At 44.8% G+C, this 20184-nt stretch overlaps 1 protein-coding gene across 1 annotated transcript in view; it reads left to right on the forward strand.

The window, feature by feature from the left end:
• LOC109242521 (RNA polymerase II degradation factor 1-like) overlaps positions 1 to 20184 on the forward strand; it is a 63283-nt gene that overhangs the window by 10745 nt on the left and 32354 nt on the right. The window contains 2 exon segments of the mRNA XM_019409370.1: positions 5373 to 5547; positions 6822 to 7078. Of these exon segments, the coding sequence (XP_019264915.1) occupies positions 5373 to 5547; positions 6822 to 7078 (432 nt within the window).

Here is a 20184-nt window from a genome sequence, read left to right on the forward strand (position 1 = left end):
TCCAAATCTCTCTCATTTTCCTCTCAAGTTCTACACTGCAAGCCGAAAAACCATAGAACACTCTGTGCCTCTTCTCATAGGCTGCTATCAAGCTCGATTCTAAACCGTATCTATAGGCTCGAAATCATTAGGCATCACACTTTATCTTTTGAATTCACTAGGACCGTTGTTGAGAGCCACCCGCTCTGACTTGGCCCCGAATATAATCAATTCCATAAATCTTCTAGCACATGAATACCCCATTGGTGATGCACCTGGAAGAATCCCTTCCCTTGGAACCCGCATCTTTACAAACACAATCTTGAATCCTTCCCCAAGTCTGAACATGGGCCAATAAGGCCAACGATAGCCCACCTTAAATAATTCCTCTGCTCAAATTACCCCTTATGGTCTTTTCCCATAGCTGAAATAGCCCATAAATATGCTAATAACCAGAAACCTCGCAAGTAATTAACCGTGCAACCCCATCATAGGCGTTGGGACTCTCCCACTCAGCTCGAAGCCACTATTACACAACTCTGGAATGTAAAGGATTCTTATTCTCTTATTGACATAACCTTGCGCAATCAACTGCCAACATGCTCGATATCTTACTGTAGAAACCCCCTCTTTTTACTCAGAATCATCAACAACATTCGCACGACCGATCCCTTTGCTGTATAACCAATAGAATTCTTCGCAGAAGCTCGCCAACCACACGATTGCTAACCTGCTCACAGGGATGAACTACCTGTAGAAATCACTCCCGACATCTTCCAGCGCTGCTACATGGGGTACAATTACTACGACATCAATAACTCGTCCAGAGTCCTAGTTCACTCTCCAGCTGCACAAGTCCATTCACCCCTCGTGGACATCCATTAAACGTGCGGCAGCATCTTCCAAGTTCAAAGTTATGTTGCATCCTTCTTTATTCAAGCAGCTCCTTCCCGTTATATCAAATCTCCTGCCGCATAATAGCCCATACTCCAAATTAATCCGTAGGCCCAAACCACCAATCACCAAAATTCCCAAATCACTCCAAACTCTTATCAAGGTGCATAGTCATCCTACCACAATGCCCATATGCGACTCCACCTCTCTCCCACTTTGGCGAAACTCATCCCTTTAATCGACTACTCGACCCTTGGCCCCTTATACTCGGCCTTCTAGAAATCTTTTGCCACCGCCTGACACTTCCCACATGTCTATCCTCATCCTTTGCTGCTCAGTTGTTGCCGTAAATAAAATCTATCTTCGTGGCGCTTGAACCACCATTGCTGCTAACTTTGCGCCTTGCGGAAGATCATCTTTCTCATACCATCGACATTAGAAACACCGATTCAATCCTGAACTACCGCACCCTGCGATATCTGACAGCGCATTTTCAATACTATTTAACAATAGCTTTCCCTAAAGGCGAATTGTAGAAGGTCATAACACCGACAAACTTAGTACGTTCAATTAGGACAACGACACCCCATCATAGAAGGAGGCTCCACCACGCTTGCAAATACCAAGTCTCATTACTTCCACCAGCCCGCATCTGACCATCCTTGGTCCGCTTGCCTTTCCCCTGCCGGGAAAAAAATATTGAATCTCTTGATTAAGCACCGAGTAAACCCCCCTTCAAGTCATTCACTGCCCCGACACGTGGGCAACACCCTACCGTCATATCACTATTGCGGAACAGTCATTCATATGCATCATGGCAACTTGTTCCTAGCTTCAAAGCCCTCAGAAGTACCGTTACTGAGCTAAAACATTAAAATATCCTTCCATAAGGCGACGATAATAATCAAATCAACCACACCGGGAGAAACATCCCGCACCACATCCGTAGTACCATTATGATTCTTCAATTCTCGATTTATGACAAGCGCTTTGCGTCGCGTAAGATTGAGTAGGAATGAATTAAAGGCATACGCCTCCAGGGATCAAATCGCACGATAAGGAATCAAGAAGGGAAGTACTCCTAACAGTCCTGCAGCCTCCCGAGGATAAGTACAGTTGTCTCCGTACCGATCCGCGAGACTCTACGAGACTTGCTCATGACTCGTGAGACCCTAGGAACCTAGTGCTCTGATACCATGTTGTCACGACCCAAAATCCACCAAGGGTCGTGATGGCGCCGGACACTGCTGTCAGGCAAGCCAACCAAATTACTTAATCAAATTCTCGTTTTATTACTTTTGAAAAACTAGGATTTTTCCTTCAACTTTAGCAATTTAAAAGATAATTGTCTCAAATCTAATTAAATAATAATTAATCAATACAAAATATGTCACAACCATCCCAGAACCTGGTGTCACAAATGCATGAGCATCTATAGATAAGGAAATAAAATACAACATCCGTCCGAAATACAGTGGACAAGAAATAATACAATACACTGGGAGGGGACTATACTAGCTGCGGGTCGCCTCGAATAATGCAACTCACCTAGTCCTAGAGTCATCCGCGCTGCCACGCCCAGTAGGCCACAAAGGTTACATATACCTGTGCAACAAAAAAATGCACAGAAGTGTAGTATGAGTACGGAAACAACGTGTACTCAATCAGTATCCCGCCTAACCTCGAAGAAGTAGGGACGAGATGGTCGACTTCGACACTTACTAATGGTCCAATAGTGAGGTCAGTAATACACTAAATTATGGATTTCTATAACATGATTTTTATCCAAATAGGAGGAGACAAGTAAACAATTAATTCTTTTATGCAAAATTTCCTTTTCGTAATTATCCAAATAATTTCAAGCCATGAAGAGGCAATAATAACTTAATTGAGTTCAAGGCAGCAATACAAGCATGCGCATATCATGCCGAGGTCGACGGCCCGCTCCAATAGAAATGTAAACTGTGCACTACCGAGGGTCGAACGGCACGAACCATAGATGCACCTATTTAATCTGCCGAGGCGTTCGGCTCGCTCCAAAATTTAAGCACACACAGACAGTCAATCAGGAGTCCACACGGAGCAATTATCCAAAGAAAGTAATTCCCCTTTTAACCATTTAAGAAAAATGAAGTTTAATCCTTTTAGATATTTAATTACTAATTCAATATGATTTATGCAATTCAAACTGTCAATAAGATCGCAAGTAATCCAAGTATAGCATACTTTTAGGTCCTAGACTACCGGACAATAGCATAATAGTAGCTATGTACGGACTCTCGTCACCTCGTGCGTACGTAGCCCCCGCAAATAGGAGCAACTATCCAACTAGTTCACCTATGGGGACATTTCCCTCTTACAAGGTTAGAAAGGAGACTCACCTCGCTCCGAAGATCCATAACCGGCATTCTACGCCTTTCCGAAGACTCTAATTGATGCACCACGCTCCAAAACTAGCCAACGGTTACGCAAATCCATTAATATATGCTCAAATATTCGTTACAATCTAATTTATAGCAATTCCTAACTCCGATCGAAATGTTGACCAAAACGCCCTCGTGCCCACATGCCCGGAATCCGAAATTTTTTTGAAGATAAAGATTACCCATGACCTTAGGAACTCGAATATATAATATTCACTAAATTTCATACTCAATATCGTGGTCAAATTCGAAGAAATGCCGATTTCAAGGTTTCCACCAAAACCTAAATTTTTCCATAATTTCCTTGCCTAAATCCATGTATAGACTTTGTATTTAACTCAAAGCTAGCATAAATTACTTACCTCATGATGAGTGACGAAAATGGCACCTCAAAGCTGCTCCCCATCGACTCCAATGGAAGAAAATGGGGTTGAAATGAACTCAACCCCGAATTTTAAAAGACCTCACTGCCTCAGCTGTTTCCGCACCTGCGGTCCCTTGACCGCTTCTGCGGTTCCGCAGGTGCGGTTAAAATGCCGCATTTGCGGTCCTCCCTAGGCCGCCCTCTTTCGCTTCTGCGATATGCCTTCCGTAGATGCGGTCTCGCTTCTGCGGAACTCTGACCGCATCTGCGGTCCACTCCCAGTCGCTCACTTCCGCTTCTGCGACCACCTTTCCGCAGATGCTGTCCCGCTTATGTGGAACCTTGACCGCATCTGCGATCCTCGAGCCCTTGACCAAAAATCGCTTCTGCGGCTCCTTTTTCGCTTCTGTGGGGCCGCTTCTGCGTTTAACCCACCGCAAAAGCGAAAATACCAGCAACCAGATCCTTCAGCTGTCCAAAAATCGCAATTTCGATCCGTTAACCACCCGGAATGCACTCGAGGCCCCCGGGACCCCAACCAAACATACCAACCAATCCCAAAACAAATTACGGACTTTCTCGAGGCCTCAAATCACATCAAACAACGCTAAAATCATGAATCGACTTCCAATCCAAACCTATTGAACTCTAAAAATTTAAACTTCTATTTCCGATGTTTAAACCTATCAAATCATGTCCGATTGACCTCAAATTTTGCGTACAAGTCATATTCGACATTACGGACCTACTCCAACTTTCGGAATTTGATTCCGACCCCAATATCAAAAAGTCCACCTCCGGTCAAACTTCTCAAAAACCTTAAAATTTCTATCTTTAGCCAAATGGTTTCAAAATGACCCACAGACCTCCGAATTCACTTCCGGTCGCGCCCCCAACTCCGGAATCACCATACGGAGCTATTCACAGTCTCAGAATCCCAAACAGACATCGATAATACTGAAATGCACTTCAAGCCAAACTTATGAAATTTCTTCTAAAATTCTAACTTCCACAATAGGCGCCAAAACGCTCCCGGGTTATCCGAAGCCCGAACAGGGCACAAGCCCAAGTTCAAAATCATCGTACGAATCTGCTGGAACCTTCAGATACCGATTCCGGGGTCGTCTACTCAAAAATCCAATTCTAGTTCATTCTTTCAACTTTAAGCTTCCGAAATGAGGATTCTCCTGCCAATTCAACTCTGGACTTCCCAAAACTCGATTCCGACCACGCGCACAAGTCATAATACCGAAAATGAAGCTGCTCACGGCCTCAGGCTGCTGAACGGAGTGCTAGGGCTCAAAACGACCGGTCGGGTCGTTACAGGTGAACTGAGTAGGGACAAAGTAAGTGTAAAAACTTGAACAACAATGGCAAAAATGCAACCCTAACTTAGTGCCCGTAAACCCTAGCTCAGCGCGGACCATGGTCGCCTTTGCGCGACCGCGCTACCCTGATGCAGTCCGCGTTGCATTTTTGTACAGACCGCGGTGCTTGTGATTGCAAGTTAAATGTCTCCAGCGCGGCCGCATTGCTGTTTGTGCGGTCCACGCTGGCCCACCGCGGCCGCGTTGCATTTTTGTGCGGTCTGCGGTGCTATGTTCTGCAACCTGTTCCGCAACTGTGTACTGAAATTATCTCTGCAATCTATTTCATTCACCTGTTTCACTGCATGTGCTTAAACTAACAATGTTAGATGCTTATCTTTGCAGATAATGGTTAAACAAAGGGGCGCCAAACAATCCCAACAACCCGAGAGAGGTGGTTCCTCCCGAGGGGGTAAGGGTAAGAGAATTGCAAAGCTCACTCCCCAGGCTCGGGAGAACATAAAAAAGACCCAGAAATTGATAAGAGCTGCTGACAAGTCTGCTTCTCATTCGTCGGGGAGTGAGTATGTGCCCTCCAAAGACATCTCCTCCTATTCAGTCCCAACTCATATAACCGACCCCCTCCACCTAGTTGATACCCCTCCACCATTACCCACCTCCAAAAGACCAGTGAATGTAGTCTCGGATTCTTCTGACGAGTCTGCAACCGGTAGTGGGCAATACTCCACCTCCCCCACAGCTTCATTATCTGGGGAGAGTGCAGGTAGAGATGAGGGAGGTGAGCCTCAGATTGGGGTATTGAACCAACTAGAAAACCTGATGTTTGGGAAGATCGATTTGTCAGTCAAGTGGCATTTCACAAGTTTAGGGAGGGGTGGCCGGTGAGGAAGTTGATACCGGAGAGGAGTTTTATTGACACTTACCTTTTACCCCAGAACCTGAACGTGCAGAGGGAGTTCAGAACTAGATGGGGATGGGAGTTTTTCATAGAGAAGTGCATCGATGCTAATAAGCACATGGTCAGGGAGTTCTACTCTAATGTAGCTCACGTTGTCAAAGCTACCAAGCTGACCAAAGTTCGAGATAAAACAGTGTTGTTTGATGGAAAATCTTTAAATGAGTATTTGGGGTTCCGTGATGAAGATGAGTCACTTTATCTGGCAAAGTTATCAATGAATGAGGAAGTCCGTCCTTGGTTGGCCTAGTACTTGGCAATCCCAGGTACTGTGCCAGAGTGGTTGCAAGTAGGGAAGAAAATATTCCGGAAGACCTTCAACTTTAAGGCTCGAGGGTGGTTGACATTTGTATTCAGTCGGCTTGACCCTTCTACCCACGATCAGACTATTCCACTTACCCGGGCGGTTCTTGTTGCATCTATTATGGCCGGGTACCCTATCAATGTGGGCAATGTGATGTCCCGTGTGATTTCTACTGTGGGGAAAGAGCATGACCAGAATTATCCTTTTCCCAACACCCTTTCAATATATTTCCGGGACATGGAGGTGGAGAAGAAAAGATATGATGTCAAGACCAAGCCTGTGGCTCCCTATTCTTGGTACAGTATGCAGGGTCCGGACAACCCTAAGTCCAAGAACTACCAGCCACCTGCCTCTGCCCCAACTGGCCAGTCTGAGGAGCTAGTTGCGGTAGAGCCTTCTACCGAGCCTTCCACCATACTTGTTGCAACTACAGTTGAGGACTTACCTCCAGGACCTTCTTCTACTGCTGGTCCCAGTACTTCAGCTGGCCCGGGAGTGCCTTCTTCCAGGACTCATCCCTTCACTGCCCATCAGTTGAGCCAGACATTGGCTAGCTTGAACAACTGGATGTCAGCTGCGACATCCAAGTTGTCCACACTGTCTTCCACCATTCAGACCCAGTCAGCACCTCAGCCTGCTCAGATTCCTCACTCCATTGAGGACACTTTGAAGAAGCTCCTGGAGAACCAGGAAAGGATTATGAAGACACAGGCTACTTTGACTACAGCTGTGGAGTCACATGGCAGGGCTCTGAAGGAGCTTGCCAAGGAGCACAGGAAGATGAGGAGGTCAAGGGCTTCCAAAGAGTCCGTGAAAGAGCTGCGGAAAGATGTGAACAAGCTATTGGCAGACCAGATGCCTTTAGACTTGTTATTTGGGGATCCAGCCCCTCCAGCAGCAGCACCAGTGCCACAGCCACAGCAGGATCAAGTACCCAGGCAACCTAGGAAGAAGAGGAAGCTACCCAGCATAGCGGATGCAGTTATTAAGGTGGTAGTCCCACAGGAGGCCTCCTCCACTTTGCCTCAGGATGCACCTGTCATCCAGCCAGTCCAGGAACAGGCTCCAGTCCCAGCAGTTGAGCAGCAGGAGGCCGGGAGCCAGTCTGAGGCTCCCGCACATACGGAGGACTTGGGGACCACTGATGATCCCATGCAGACGGACCTGGCTTAGGGAGCCCCTATATCCTTTCTTATGACTATTTTGATGCTTAATTTGATAGTTGGCATTGAGGACAATGCCAGCTTTTATTCGTGGTGGTGCGCCCTACTTTTTTGTTGATTATCTGGATGACTGTATATATTTGACTCAGTTTTTGTTCCTTTTGGTTGATTTTCTATTTGCTATGTATATAACTTTACATTCAGTACTTTTTATCTTCTATTTTGGTCTGTATATAAAGTTAAGTTACATTTTGTATATATTCATCCCCCGTTTGTATATTCTAATTCCCTATTGTAAATATTCATTCTATTTTCTATTTTCGCAAAAATATTTCATTTTTTAGCTTTATAGTTAGGCTCGTAGCCTCTTGTTTTGTTTTTGACGCTTCCAATAAGCCCTTGGTTTTCTTAAGGCCACGGTTCTTTCCAAGGGTGGAGTTTTGTGTGAACCAGGTGGCTCTTCCCGATGATGGATGGAGGGACAACCTTCTTAAGGGTTTGAGTCCGTTTCTTTGATTTTTCTTTTGTTTTTGATAATTGTAGTTAAGGGTACCTCAAGCAAAGCTTCACTTGGGCCTAACACATTTGCCTCTGATCCCATGGTCAAAGACATAATGTTGTGTTTAGGATGGTGAAAGTCATGGCTTTGAGACTCTTGCGTTGACCAAACAATCATCATATGGTCTTTTCGGAACATTGTGAGCTTGAATCGTAACTAAGGTCGTTGTGGGCCCTCGACTCGATGTCTTTAGCAATCCCCTAGCGTGTGTGGTGAGGAATCGAATTGTGAGTCCAAGGCCCAAGCCAATGGTCTAGAACTTGCCCTGAATGTTTGTTGAGGCAAAATCCTAGGTGAAATTTGACTTGAGAAGTGATTATAGGCTCTCCTTGATCCAAATGTTAAGTTGAACAATTCCATAGCCTACCAAAGAGATGATCCCTAGTTAACCCTTTTGAGCCTTAAACCTTTTTCTTTCAAGAACCAATGCTACAAGCCTATACTCGTTCTATGATCACCCTCTCTTGCAACCAAATTTTCCTTGAGTAATGCCAAATGTCTAAGTTTGGGGGGAGAGACAAGAAAGAAAACAAAGTGGTAGAAAGGTACAAAAGCAAAAGAAAAAAAAGGAAGGCAATGAAAAAGCAAGAAAAGAAAAAGACAAAAAAAGAAAGTCCAAAGAGAACAAGAATAAAAAGGGATTCAAGGAAAACAAAAGTGAAAAAGGTGTGGAAAAAGTAGAAAAAGGAGAAACGTTTTGAATTTCATAAGAAAGAGTGACAATGTGTCTCTCTAACCCATTGTAAATAAGTGAAATACTCAAAAGAGTCAAGAGAGTTATGCCAAAATGAATCAAAAGAAGTGCTTAAGGGAAGATTGAACCCACTTGAATAAAAACATGTCCTACCCTTACCCAAAAGCCTTCATAATGACTCCACAAAAGCCCTATAGGATCTTGTGTTGAAGGAAACCTACATTAGTGGATACTTACATAAGGGGCAAGCATATGGTACCTAGAGCCGGACTTGTGACCTTCTTCTTGAGAGAGATGAGTGAAACTCCATCAACCTTGATTTGTGTGTTAATACTCTAAAAGGTGAGGTTCGCTTAGGGAGAGTTGAGGATGTGTGAGTTTGGGTTCCACAATGACCAAAGTAATTGAGAGAAGCTCTTTGATGAAATGTGTCAACTCTTGATGCTCTTGTGTCACACTTGATCCATGGGTTTTCAAAGTTTAAATGTGTTAATGATGCATTCGTATTGAGGGCAATTGTTTGTCCCAATTGATGCTTGTTGAGGTTGCTTTAGGATAACTGGAATTACTTGGATTTTCCTTTAAGGAGCGGGCCTTATTTTGTTTGATTGAGGACAAGCAAAGGCTTAAGTTTGGGGGAGTTGATAAGTTAGTATTTTAACGTGTTTTATGCCCCTACTTGCCTATGCTTTAAGTATAAATTGCTACAAAATAGCCCCGAAATGCTCACAGGTTGTGCTTGATTGCAGGTTTGGTCGACAAAGTGACTAAATGTCAAAGATCGGCTCAAAAAGGAGTGAAACCTGCTCAAGTATCAAAGACTAAGTAAGCTAAGGAAGAGAGAACCTAGTGCGGACTGCGCAAATGTGAATGCGGCCGCACTAGGAGATTCAGAGGATGGCAGTTTCAAGCTGAAGGCAATGCGGCCGCGGCTGGATTCTCGCGGTCCGCGGTCAGGCTCCGCGGCCACGCTACTCTTTTATGCGGTCCGCGGAGCAGAGATTCAGAGAGCCACAATTTTGCCAATTCCAAGCAATGCGGCCCGCGCTCGTTTCAGTGCGGCCGCGCCAGCTTCCACCGCGGCCGCGCTACATTTTCACGCGGTCCTCAACTTCAGAGAAGCAGAAACCAGGAGTTCAAGAGCCAGTGCGGCCGCGGTCCTGTTTGCACGGTCTGCACTGACCCCGCAGGGGTATTTTTGTCCAATTTTTCCAGCCTAGTATAAATAGGACCTTTTACCATTTTTAGGTTAATTTTAGATTCTGAATGCAGCTGAGCTCGTGAGACTCGATATTGTAGCCAATTTTGGCACTTTTGCTCTTTATTATTGTAGTTTCTTCTTAGCAATTAATTAATATGCTTAGTTCTTCATCTATTTCTTCAATTTCTGTATCTAGCATGAGTAGCTAAACCCATTAGCTATGGTTGTGGCTCAACCCTAGTGTGGGTAATTGATGGGTGTTTCCATCTAAGGTTAGATTTATATTGGGTGTTTGTTATTTGGGTTGATTTTATGTTTTAATTAAGGATTGGTGGTTGCAAACACCGATTCTAGCTTTGTGAGTTTAACTCTTCTTGAGAAAGAGAGTCCATGACCCCAAAATTGACCCAACAAGGAATTGGGATGGACCCATGAGAAATGGTAGTCCCAATTAACGGGTTAAATCTCGAGAGAGTAATTACCCTACTTGAAACCTAGTTGCTTGGTCTAATTGGCCTACCCAATTGGTCTCGAGAGAGTCAATTGGGCAAAATCACTCTCTCTACCGAGAGGTGTGAGAGTGGGTACAATTGTGCAACGGTTATAGCATAAGCCCCAAATATGTCAATCTATCCTTAGTAACATCTACCCGTTAATTAGCCACCTAGGCAATGCCACGACCATAGTGCCTTTCTTCCCATTAGATACAACTTAGCAATATTCTCGTAGCATAATTTGGTTTTAATCATTAGTTTTATAATAGCAGATAAAAAAATCAAAGAAAACCAAAAATGTTTGAAGTGACATTAGAAGTACAAACACATCTCTAGACTAGACAGACAATACAACTCCACTACTAGATCCCTGGGAAATTCGATCCCGAACCACTATTCGGGTAAAAGCTATTGCGACCCCCTCTTCCTACCTCAGTGTAGCGTCGAGTCGGCAACGATCACCTCCCAACCATGGCGCCTTTGAGTAATGATATGCAAAAGATTGAAAGAGATCCTCAGGCCATGACATGGTGTTCTCGGGCTATGAAGATGGTGCCTCCGAACGATGACGCCTTTGGATGAGTTGGCGATATTTCAACCGATGAAGGATGCAGTAGTATGATGCGGACAAGACAGAGCTCAGTCTTGCAATTTGAAGGGCAGAGCTTAGCCCATAAGAGAAGCGAGATAAATAGTGCTTGGGATAGTGCTTAGTTTCGAAGAAAAATGGAGGCAGAGATTAGCCTCGAAAGGCAGGAGATAGCCTTATGTAAAGATGCGAATGCAGATGGAGATAGAGCGTAACCTCGGAAGGCAAAATGATATCCTTATGCAAATTGGAAGACAAAATAGTGGCCTTATGCAATGCAGATGCAGATGGAGGTAGATCTTAACATCGGAAGGCAGAATAGTAGCCTTATGCAAATTGGAAGGCAGAATAGTAGCCTTATGCAATGCAGATGCAGATGGAGGTAGAGCTTAACCTCGGAAGGCACAATAGTAGCCTTATGCAAATCGGAAGGCGGAATAGTAGCCTTATGCAATGCAGATGCAGATGGAGGTAGAGCTTAACCTCGAAAGGCAAAATAGTAGCCTTATGCAAATCGGAAGGCAGAATAGTGGCCTTGTGCAAATTGGAAGGCACAATAGTAGGCTTATGCAATGCAGATGCAGCTGGAGACAACATTTAGTCTCGGAAGGCAGAATGGTAGCCTTATGCAATGCAGATGCAGATGGAGGTAGAGCTTAACCTCGGAAGGCAGAATGGTAGCATTATGCAAGAAATAAGATAACAACTGACAGTAGAATTTTCTTAGCTGATAGCAGATCGCGGCGCCGTGATTACTGGGAGCATTGTGACATACGGAACATCAGTGGTGTGTGCTGATAGAAAATGTTGGAAAGTGCAACGGTTCTGAGAATCGTATTCTTGAACAATGTTTGTCCCATGGGCGTACAGTATGTTTAACGATTTCGCAATCCTAGTGCCTACATCCAAAGAAAAATCGTGAGTTTTGTAAGGGGGAAGGTTAGTTCGTACCCCCGCTGGCTTTGCTTGACTCATTTGGCTTTGATCCGGTGATACCGTCTGTATCGTTGGGGTAGCATTGCTAAACAAAGCAGTTTCAATAATAAATATGCATTATTTTGTAAAAGTATGACATAAATTAAAAATAGCTTTTAGATGAACTGACAACTGTGACGTAGTTCAGGACATTGTAACCTCTCCTCCTACGCAATTTTGAGGGTCCTCCTCAAAATTCTGCCCCAGTTTGATGGGTTGACATTTCTGACTGTTGCTCGTGCGGCGATCGGCTGAAATTACTTCAGAATTTTGAGGGTGCTCATCAAAGTTCTGCCCCAGTTTCCGATTGCGGGGGAGGGGCGGAGGGGGTGGGAATTTTTATTGAATTGTAACTGAACCCATTGGGTTGCTTACGTATCCCCTCTTAAACAGGAATCTGGTCAGGCGTAGTTCAATTTACATCATATAAGGAAAGCATAAAGATTACACATAGTAACGCTTGACTGCATTTGAATTGATCGGCTTTGGCCAGACTTTCCCGTCCATTTCTACAAGTATGAGGGCTCCTCCCGTCAAAACCCGGTGAACCATGTATGGACCCTGCCAGTTGGGAGAGAACTTCCCTTTGGCTTCATCTTGATGTAGAAAATTTTTCTTTAACACCAGCTGCCCTGGTGTGAACTGTCTTGGCTTGACTCATTTGTTGAAGGCTCTGGACATTCTGTTCTGGTAGAGTTGACCATGGCAGACTGCATTCATTCTCTTTCCGTCTATAAGGGCTAGTTGATCATAACGAATTTTTACCCACTCCGCGTCGTCGAGCTCAGCTTCTTGTATGATCCTTAGGGAAGGAATTTCTACCTCAGCCTCTATAACGTAAACTAGCATATAAGGGGTTGCCCCAGTTGATGTGCGGACTGTGGTGCGATACCCTAGTAGAGCAAATGATAACTACTCGTGCCACTGTCTGTGATTCTTTATCATTTTCCTCAATATCTTTTTGATATTCTTGTTGGTGGCTTCTACGGCTCCATTCATCTAAGGCCTGTAGGCTGTGGAATTTTTGTGTTTGATCTTGAAAGTTTCGCACATAGCTTTCATCAAGTCGTTGTTGAGGTTGGAGCCATTATCAGTAATGATTGACTCTGGAATTACGAATCGACAAACAATGCGGTCGCGGACACGACTTTCTTAGTCACTGCTTTGTAAGATGTTTCTTCGACCTATTTGTTGAAATAGTCGATGGCTACAAGGATGAACTTGTTTCCATTGGAAGCGGCAGGCTCGATTGGTCCAATAACATCCATTCCCCAGGCGGCGAACGGCCACGATGAGCTTGTTGTGTTAAGCTCGCTTGGAGGTACCTTTATCATGTCTGCATGTATCTGACAGTGGTGGCATTTCCGGACATACTGGATGCAGTCCGCTTCCATAGTCATCCAAAAGTAACCAGTCCGGAGTATCTTCTTTGCTAATAGAAAATTGTTCATATGTGGACCGCAGGTCCCATCATGAATTTCCTCTAGTAACCTAGATGCTTCATTTGCGTCGACACATCTTAATAATCCTAAATCGAGAGTCCTCCTATACAGGATTCCTCCACCGTGAATGAAGTTGTTGGACAATCTCCGAAGTGTGCGTTTTTTAGTAGGATTCGCAAGCTCCGGGTACTCTCCTTTTGCCAAATATTCCTTGATATCATGAAACCCATCTGCTTTCTCTTCAACATGGGCATAGTAAACTGGCTGATTATGGATGTTCACCGGAATGGGATCAATGAAATTCTTGTCGGGATGCTATATTATAGATGATAGGGTAGCCAATGCATCGGCGAACTCATTCTGGATTTTGGGAACATGCTGGAATTCCATCTTCGTGAACCTCTTTCTCAATTCTTGTACGTGATGCAAATACGGGAGTATCTTGGAGTTCTTGGTTGCCCATTCTCCTCGTACCTGATGTATAAGTAAGTCTGAATCTCCAATCACTAGCAGCTCTTGAACGTTCATGTCAATGACCATGTTGAGTCCTAAGATGCAGGCTTCATATTCGGCCATATTGTTGGTGCAGGGGAACCTGAGTTTGGCGGACACCGCATAATGCTGACCGGTTTCTGATATTAGGACTGCTCCTATGCCAACTAATTTGAAGTTTGCTGCTCCATCGAAGAACATTCTCCAACTGTCATAGGATTCCGCAATGTCTTCTTCTATGGATGATACCTCTTCATCAGGAAAATACGTATTCAGGGGTTCGTATCCTCCATCCACGGGGTTTTCAGCAAGGTGGTCTGCTAGTGCCTGTCTTTTGACCGCTTTCTGAGTTACGTAAACAATGTCGAACTCACTCAACAGGATTTGCCACTTGGCTAGCTTGCCAGTGGGCATGGGATTCTGAAAGATGTACTTCAAGGGATCCATTCTCGATATGAGATATGTAGTATAGGCATAGAAGTAATGTCTCAGCTTCTGAGCTACCCAAGTTAAAGCACAACATGTGCGTTCCAATAGAGAGTACGGGGCCTCGTACGGGGTGAACTTCTTACTGAGATAATAAATGGCTTGCTCTTTCCTCCCTGTTTCGTCGTGCTGCCCTAGGACACAGCCGAAAGCTCCATCTAACACTCCAAGGTAGAGTAATAAGGGTCTACCTGGCTCGAACGGGACTAAGACTGGTGGTGTTGACAGGTACTCCTTGATTTTGTTGAAGGCCTTCTGGAATTCATCGGTCCATTTGGTGACGGCATCCTTCTTTAAAGTCTTAAAGATTAGCTCACAGATAACTGTAGATTGTGCTATGAATCGGCTGTTGTAGTTAAGCCTTCCTAGGAAACTCATCACATCCTTCTTGTTCCTTGGCGGTGGTAGTTCTTAAATGGCTTTGACTTTTGATGGATCCAGTTCTATTCCTCAGCGGCTCACAATAAACCCAAGCAATTTCCCAGCAGGAACCCCAAATGCGCACCTTGCGGTGTTTAGTTTCAGGTTGTATCTCCGCAGTTTATTGAAGAACTTCCTCATATCTTCTATGTGGTCAGTGGCGTTCTTGGATTTGATAATAACATCATCCGCATATACCTCTATCTCCTTGTGTATCATATCATGGAATATGGTAGTCATGGCCCTCATGTAGGTGGCCCCTGCATTCTTCAGGCCGAATGGCATCATCTTGTAACAGTAAACTCCCTACGGCGTAGTGAAAGCCGTTTTCCTAGCATCTTCCTCATCCATCCAGATCTGATGATAACCGGCGAAGCAATCTACGAATGACTGTAGCTCATGCTTGGCACAATTGTCGATCAGGATGTGTATATTTGGCAAAGGGAAGTCGTCTTTCAGACTTGCCCGGTTGAGATCCCGGTAGTCGACACAAAATCTGACCTTCCCATCCTTCTTTAGCAGTGGGACAATGTTGGCTAACCATGTCGGGTATTCTACTACCCTAAGAACCTTCACGTTGATCTGCTTGGTAACTTCTTCCTTGATTTTCAAACTCATATCAGGCTTGAACTTTCTGAGCTTTTGCTTTATCGGCGGACACATTGGATTGGTTGGCAGTTTGTGAGCCACAATAGACGTACTCAGACCAATCATGTCATCATACGACCAGGCGAATATGTCTTCATACTCCTTTAGAAATTCTATGTATTCTTTCTTCTCTGATGACGATAGGTGAATGCTGATTCGTGTTTCCTTGACGTGTTCTGAATCTCCCAGGTTGACAATTTCGGTCTCGTCCAGGTTGGACTTAGGTCTGTTCTCAAAATTCTCAATTCTTTGACAATCTCGTCAGGTATGTTGTCTTCCTCTGAATCCGTGTCCGTTTGTCGCGTTGTCTCATTGTATGTCACAGTTATCGGTTTATCAAGACAAGTAATAGTAATGTTGTATCGGTAAAGTAATGAGAAAAAATGATAGCAATAAATATTAATTCATAAGAAAAAAAATCAAAGTGCTTTTGATAAAGTGAATAATTGTTTTGAACATCGAAGATCTTATTGCGGGAATTGAAAAATGCGAAAAGAAAATCATGTAGTAAATAAAATGATGAATAATGCTTGTTTAGCCTTGCTACCCCGAGGCTCATTGGGCTTTGGTTGTCCTGATGGTCCAATTCTTGAGATGTGCCCCTCTGCTCATAGCCTGTATGGAAGGGCCTTCCTCCCCCTCCTCCTCGAGAATAACGCAACAGTCCATATCACTGTTCTCTAGAAACAAGTTCTTCACTGCTGCAAGTGCTTCTTCTTCATCTGACCTATAAATAATGTCGGCCCGTTAGAAGGTCTGCTTCAGATGCGGTATTAGCTGCTCTAGTGGGTAGTAAGGACCGCGCCATGGTGGCAACCAGCTATTGAACTCCTCCCAGGTGTATTCATATCCCAAGCTGAAGGTAGTGCCATGTTTCTTGAGTTTTATGGGTTTAGATATTCCTTGGAGGTTCTTGCCGAGCCCTTTGCCAGGTTCGTACCCACTCCAACTCAGTATACTCTCGATTTTGCTATCCCACCATTTGTCTTTGTCGATAGCATTGACCTGCTCAATATGGTGGTAAGTTTCTCCACCCAGCTTCCTTCTTCCCTCGATCGCCGGAATGGTTTGGCGACTGTATACAAGGTTGCTACCGTCGCCATGAATGATCACTTCCTGGTGATTCCATTCGAACTTTACTGCCTAATGCAACGGCCCCAGCAGAATGAATCCATGGCTGTCCCAGCAGCAAGTTGTAAGAAGCTGGTACATCTATTACCTGGAAATCGACCTCGAACTAGGTTGGTCCCATCTGCAGGCATAGACTAATCTCACCAATGGTGGACCTCTAATAACCATTTAAGGCTTTCATATTGATTGCTCCATCCTTTATCTCATGCAGCCCCTTGCCTAACTTCTTGAGTGTTATCAGCGGACGAATGTTAAAACTGGAACCTCCATCGATCAGGATCCTGGTGATGAAATAATCTTCGCATTGCACGATGATGTGCAGTGCTTTGTTGTGCCCCAGCCCTTCAGGTGGCAGCTCGCCCTCATAAAAGGTGATCTTATGGCTTTCCAGCACTTGTCCTACCATATTAGCCACTTCTTCGCTAATGATATTACTTGGTACGTAGGCTTCATTTAGCACCTTTAACAAAGCATTCTTGTGCGTCTCAGAATTTTGCAGCGAAAAGAGAATGGATATTTGTGCTGGCATCTTGTTTAACTGGTCGATGACCGAATATTCCTTGGCCTGTATTTTTCTCCAAAGGTCGTCCGGACCTATCTCAATGAGGGGCGGACGGTTGGAAGCCTGCTTGCTTGATTTAGCCAGACGTTCAGGGGTATAGACTCTACCAGTTCTTGTCATACCCTGTGGTGCTACAGTTTCTTCAATCTTGACCTTGCCCATCCTTCTCGCCTCGGCTGTATAGTCCCAGGGTACATCATTTGTATAGAATGATGGCATGGTTGACGTCGCCACTAGGATCAGCGTAGCTGTCCTCATTTCGAATGGAACATGTGCCTTGGATGGCAAGACTGCAACCTCAAATGGTGCGGGTGCATTTGCCGGAGACACGAATTCAACCTCAATTGGTGTCGATGTCTTTGCGGATGGCGCTGTTGCAAATTCAAGAGGTACAGATATATTCACCTCAGCGTCCTCAGACGGTTGGATTTGGACTATGATTGGATTGAGAGTAATTGTCGGTTTCTTTGGGTCATCACCTTCTGCGATCAACCCGATTGATCCCTCAGGATCCCACTCATCTTCTACTTTGATCATGTGAATACCTCCACCCTTATGGTCTGGTAGAGGGTTGTTACGGATGTTTGGAGCGGGTTCATTTGCCACAATGATCTTGTTATCAATCAAAGACTGTATCTTGTCTTTCAAGGAGCGGCATTCATCGATGGTGTGCCCTTTCATGCCGGAGTGGTATGNTGCTTGCTTGATTCAGCTAGATGTTCAGGGGTATAGACTCTACCAGTTCTTGTCATACCCTGTGCTGCGACAGTTTCTTCAGTCCTGGCCTTGCCCTTCTTTCTCGCCTCGGCCACATAGTCCCAGGGTATAGCATTTGTATAGAAGGGTGGCGTGGTTGACATCGCCACTTCGAATGGAACATGCGCCTTGGGTGGCAAGATTGCAACCTCAAATGGTGCGGGTGCATTTGCCGGAGGCGCGAATTCAACCTCAATTGGCGCCGGTGTCTTTGCGGGTGGCGCTGCTTCAAACTCAAGAGGTATAGATATATTCACCTCAGCGTTTTCAGACGGTTGGATCGGGACTATGATTGGTTTGAGAGTGATTGCCAGTTTCTTTGGGTCATCACCTTCTGCGATCAACCCGATTGATCCCTCGGTATGCCAGTCATATTCTACTTCAATCATGTGGATACCTCCACCCTTATGGTCTGGCAGAGGATTGTTGCGGACGTTTGGAGTGGGTTCCTTTGCCACAATGATCTTGTTATCAATCAAAGACTGTATTTTGTCTTTTAATGAGCGGCATTCATCGATGGTGTGCCCTTTCATGCCGGAGTGGTATGCACAGGACTTGTTTGGGTTAACCCATTGAGAAGGATTCTCAGGGGTTGCAGCAGGGATGGGGGTGACATAACCAGCAGCATTGAGCTTCTCATACAACTGGTCGATGGGTTCAGCGATGGCGGTATATTGTTTTGGAGGTCTGCGATCGAAATTAGGTCGAGGTCTAGGGAAGTTTTGGCGTGCAGGTGGTGATTGATAATGGGATGGTTGAGCATTATAGGTTTGGTAGATGTAACGACCCCGAAAGGTCGTTTTGAGCCCTAGCGCGCCGTTCAGCAGTTCGAGGCCATGAACAGCTTCAGTTCAGGTATTATGACTTGTACGCGTGGTCGGTAAATTTCGGAAAGTTCGGAGTTGACTTGGAGAGGAAATTCTCATTTCGGAAGCTTTAAGTTGACAGAATTGACTAGGATTGGATTTTTGAGTAAACGACTTCGGAATCAGGATTCGAAGGTTCCAGCAGGTTCGTATGATGATTTCGGACTTGGGCGTATGTCCGGGTCGGGTTTTGGATGACCCGGGAGTGTTTTGGCGCCTATTGTGGAAGTTAGCATTTTGGAAGAAATTCTATAAGTTTGGGTTGAATTGCATTTCAGTGTTATCGATGCCCGTTTGGGATTCCGAGTCAGGGAGTAGCTCCGTATGGTGATTCTGGAGTTGGGAGCGCGATCGGAAGAGAATTCGGAGGTCCGTGGGTCATTTTGGAGTCATTTGGCTAAAGATAGAAATTTGAAGGTTTTTGAGAAGTTTGACCGGAAGTGGACTTTTTGATATCGGGGTCGGAATCCATTCCGGAAGTTGGAGTAGGACGTATGTCGAATATGACTTGTGCGCAAAATTTGAAGTCAATCGGACGTGATTTGATAGGTTTAAACATCGAAAGTAGAAGTTTGAAATTCTAAAGTTCATAAAGCTTGGATTGGAGGTCGATTCTTGGTTTTGGCATTGTTTAATATGATTTGAGGCCTCGATCAGGTCCGTAATGTGTTTTGGGACTGGTTGGTATGATTGGTTGGGGTCCCGGGGGCCTCGGGTAGATTCCGGGTGGTTAACGGACCAAAAATGGAGTTTTTGGAAGGCTGAAGTTGCTGGTTGCTGGTGTAAGCGCACCTGCGAGAAAAGGGCCGCAGAAGCGGCCCAATCATAGATGCGGTTTTGGCAAAGGGAAGCTGCGACTGCAGATGCGGTCGTTTGGCCGCAGAAGCGGGACCGCATCTGCGGTAATGGTAGCGCAGAAGCGGAAAATGGGAGCCTGGAGGAAACCACAGAAGCGGTGGCTGGCTCGCACCAGCGGAATCGCAGAAGCGGTCAAGGGACCGCAGGTGCGGAAAGTGCTGGAGGCAGAGAGGTGTTTTAAAAATCGGGATTTGGCCATTTCTCTCATATTTTTCTTGGTTTGGGCGATTTTTGGGAGAGCTTCAAGTGGGATTTTTCATCATCAACGATAAAGTAAGCTAATCCCATCCATCTTGAGTTAAATACATTGATTATGTATGGATTTTAGCATGTAAATTGGTAGAAATTTGGGGTTTTGGGAGAAAGACCTAGAAATTGATATTCTTGGAATTTGACCACGATTTTGGGCATGGAATTAGGAGAAAATTATATATTTGAGTTCGTGAGGCTATGGGTATACTTATTATTCGAAAATTTTGGAAATCCGGGCACGTGGGCCCGAGGGCATTTTTGTCATCTTCCCGGTCGGGGTTGGGAATTGTTATAAATTAGATTAGTATGAGTAGTTTATCGTATGTTAATGGATTTTCATAACTATTGG

This window comes from Nicotiana attenuata, unplaced genomic scaffold, assembly GCF_001879085.1.
Source record: "Nicotiana attenuata strain UT unplaced genomic scaffold, NIATTr2, whole genome shotgun sequence".
Lineage (NCBI taxonomy): Eukaryota > Viridiplantae > Streptophyta > Magnoliopsida > Solanales > Solanaceae > Nicotiana > Nicotiana attenuata.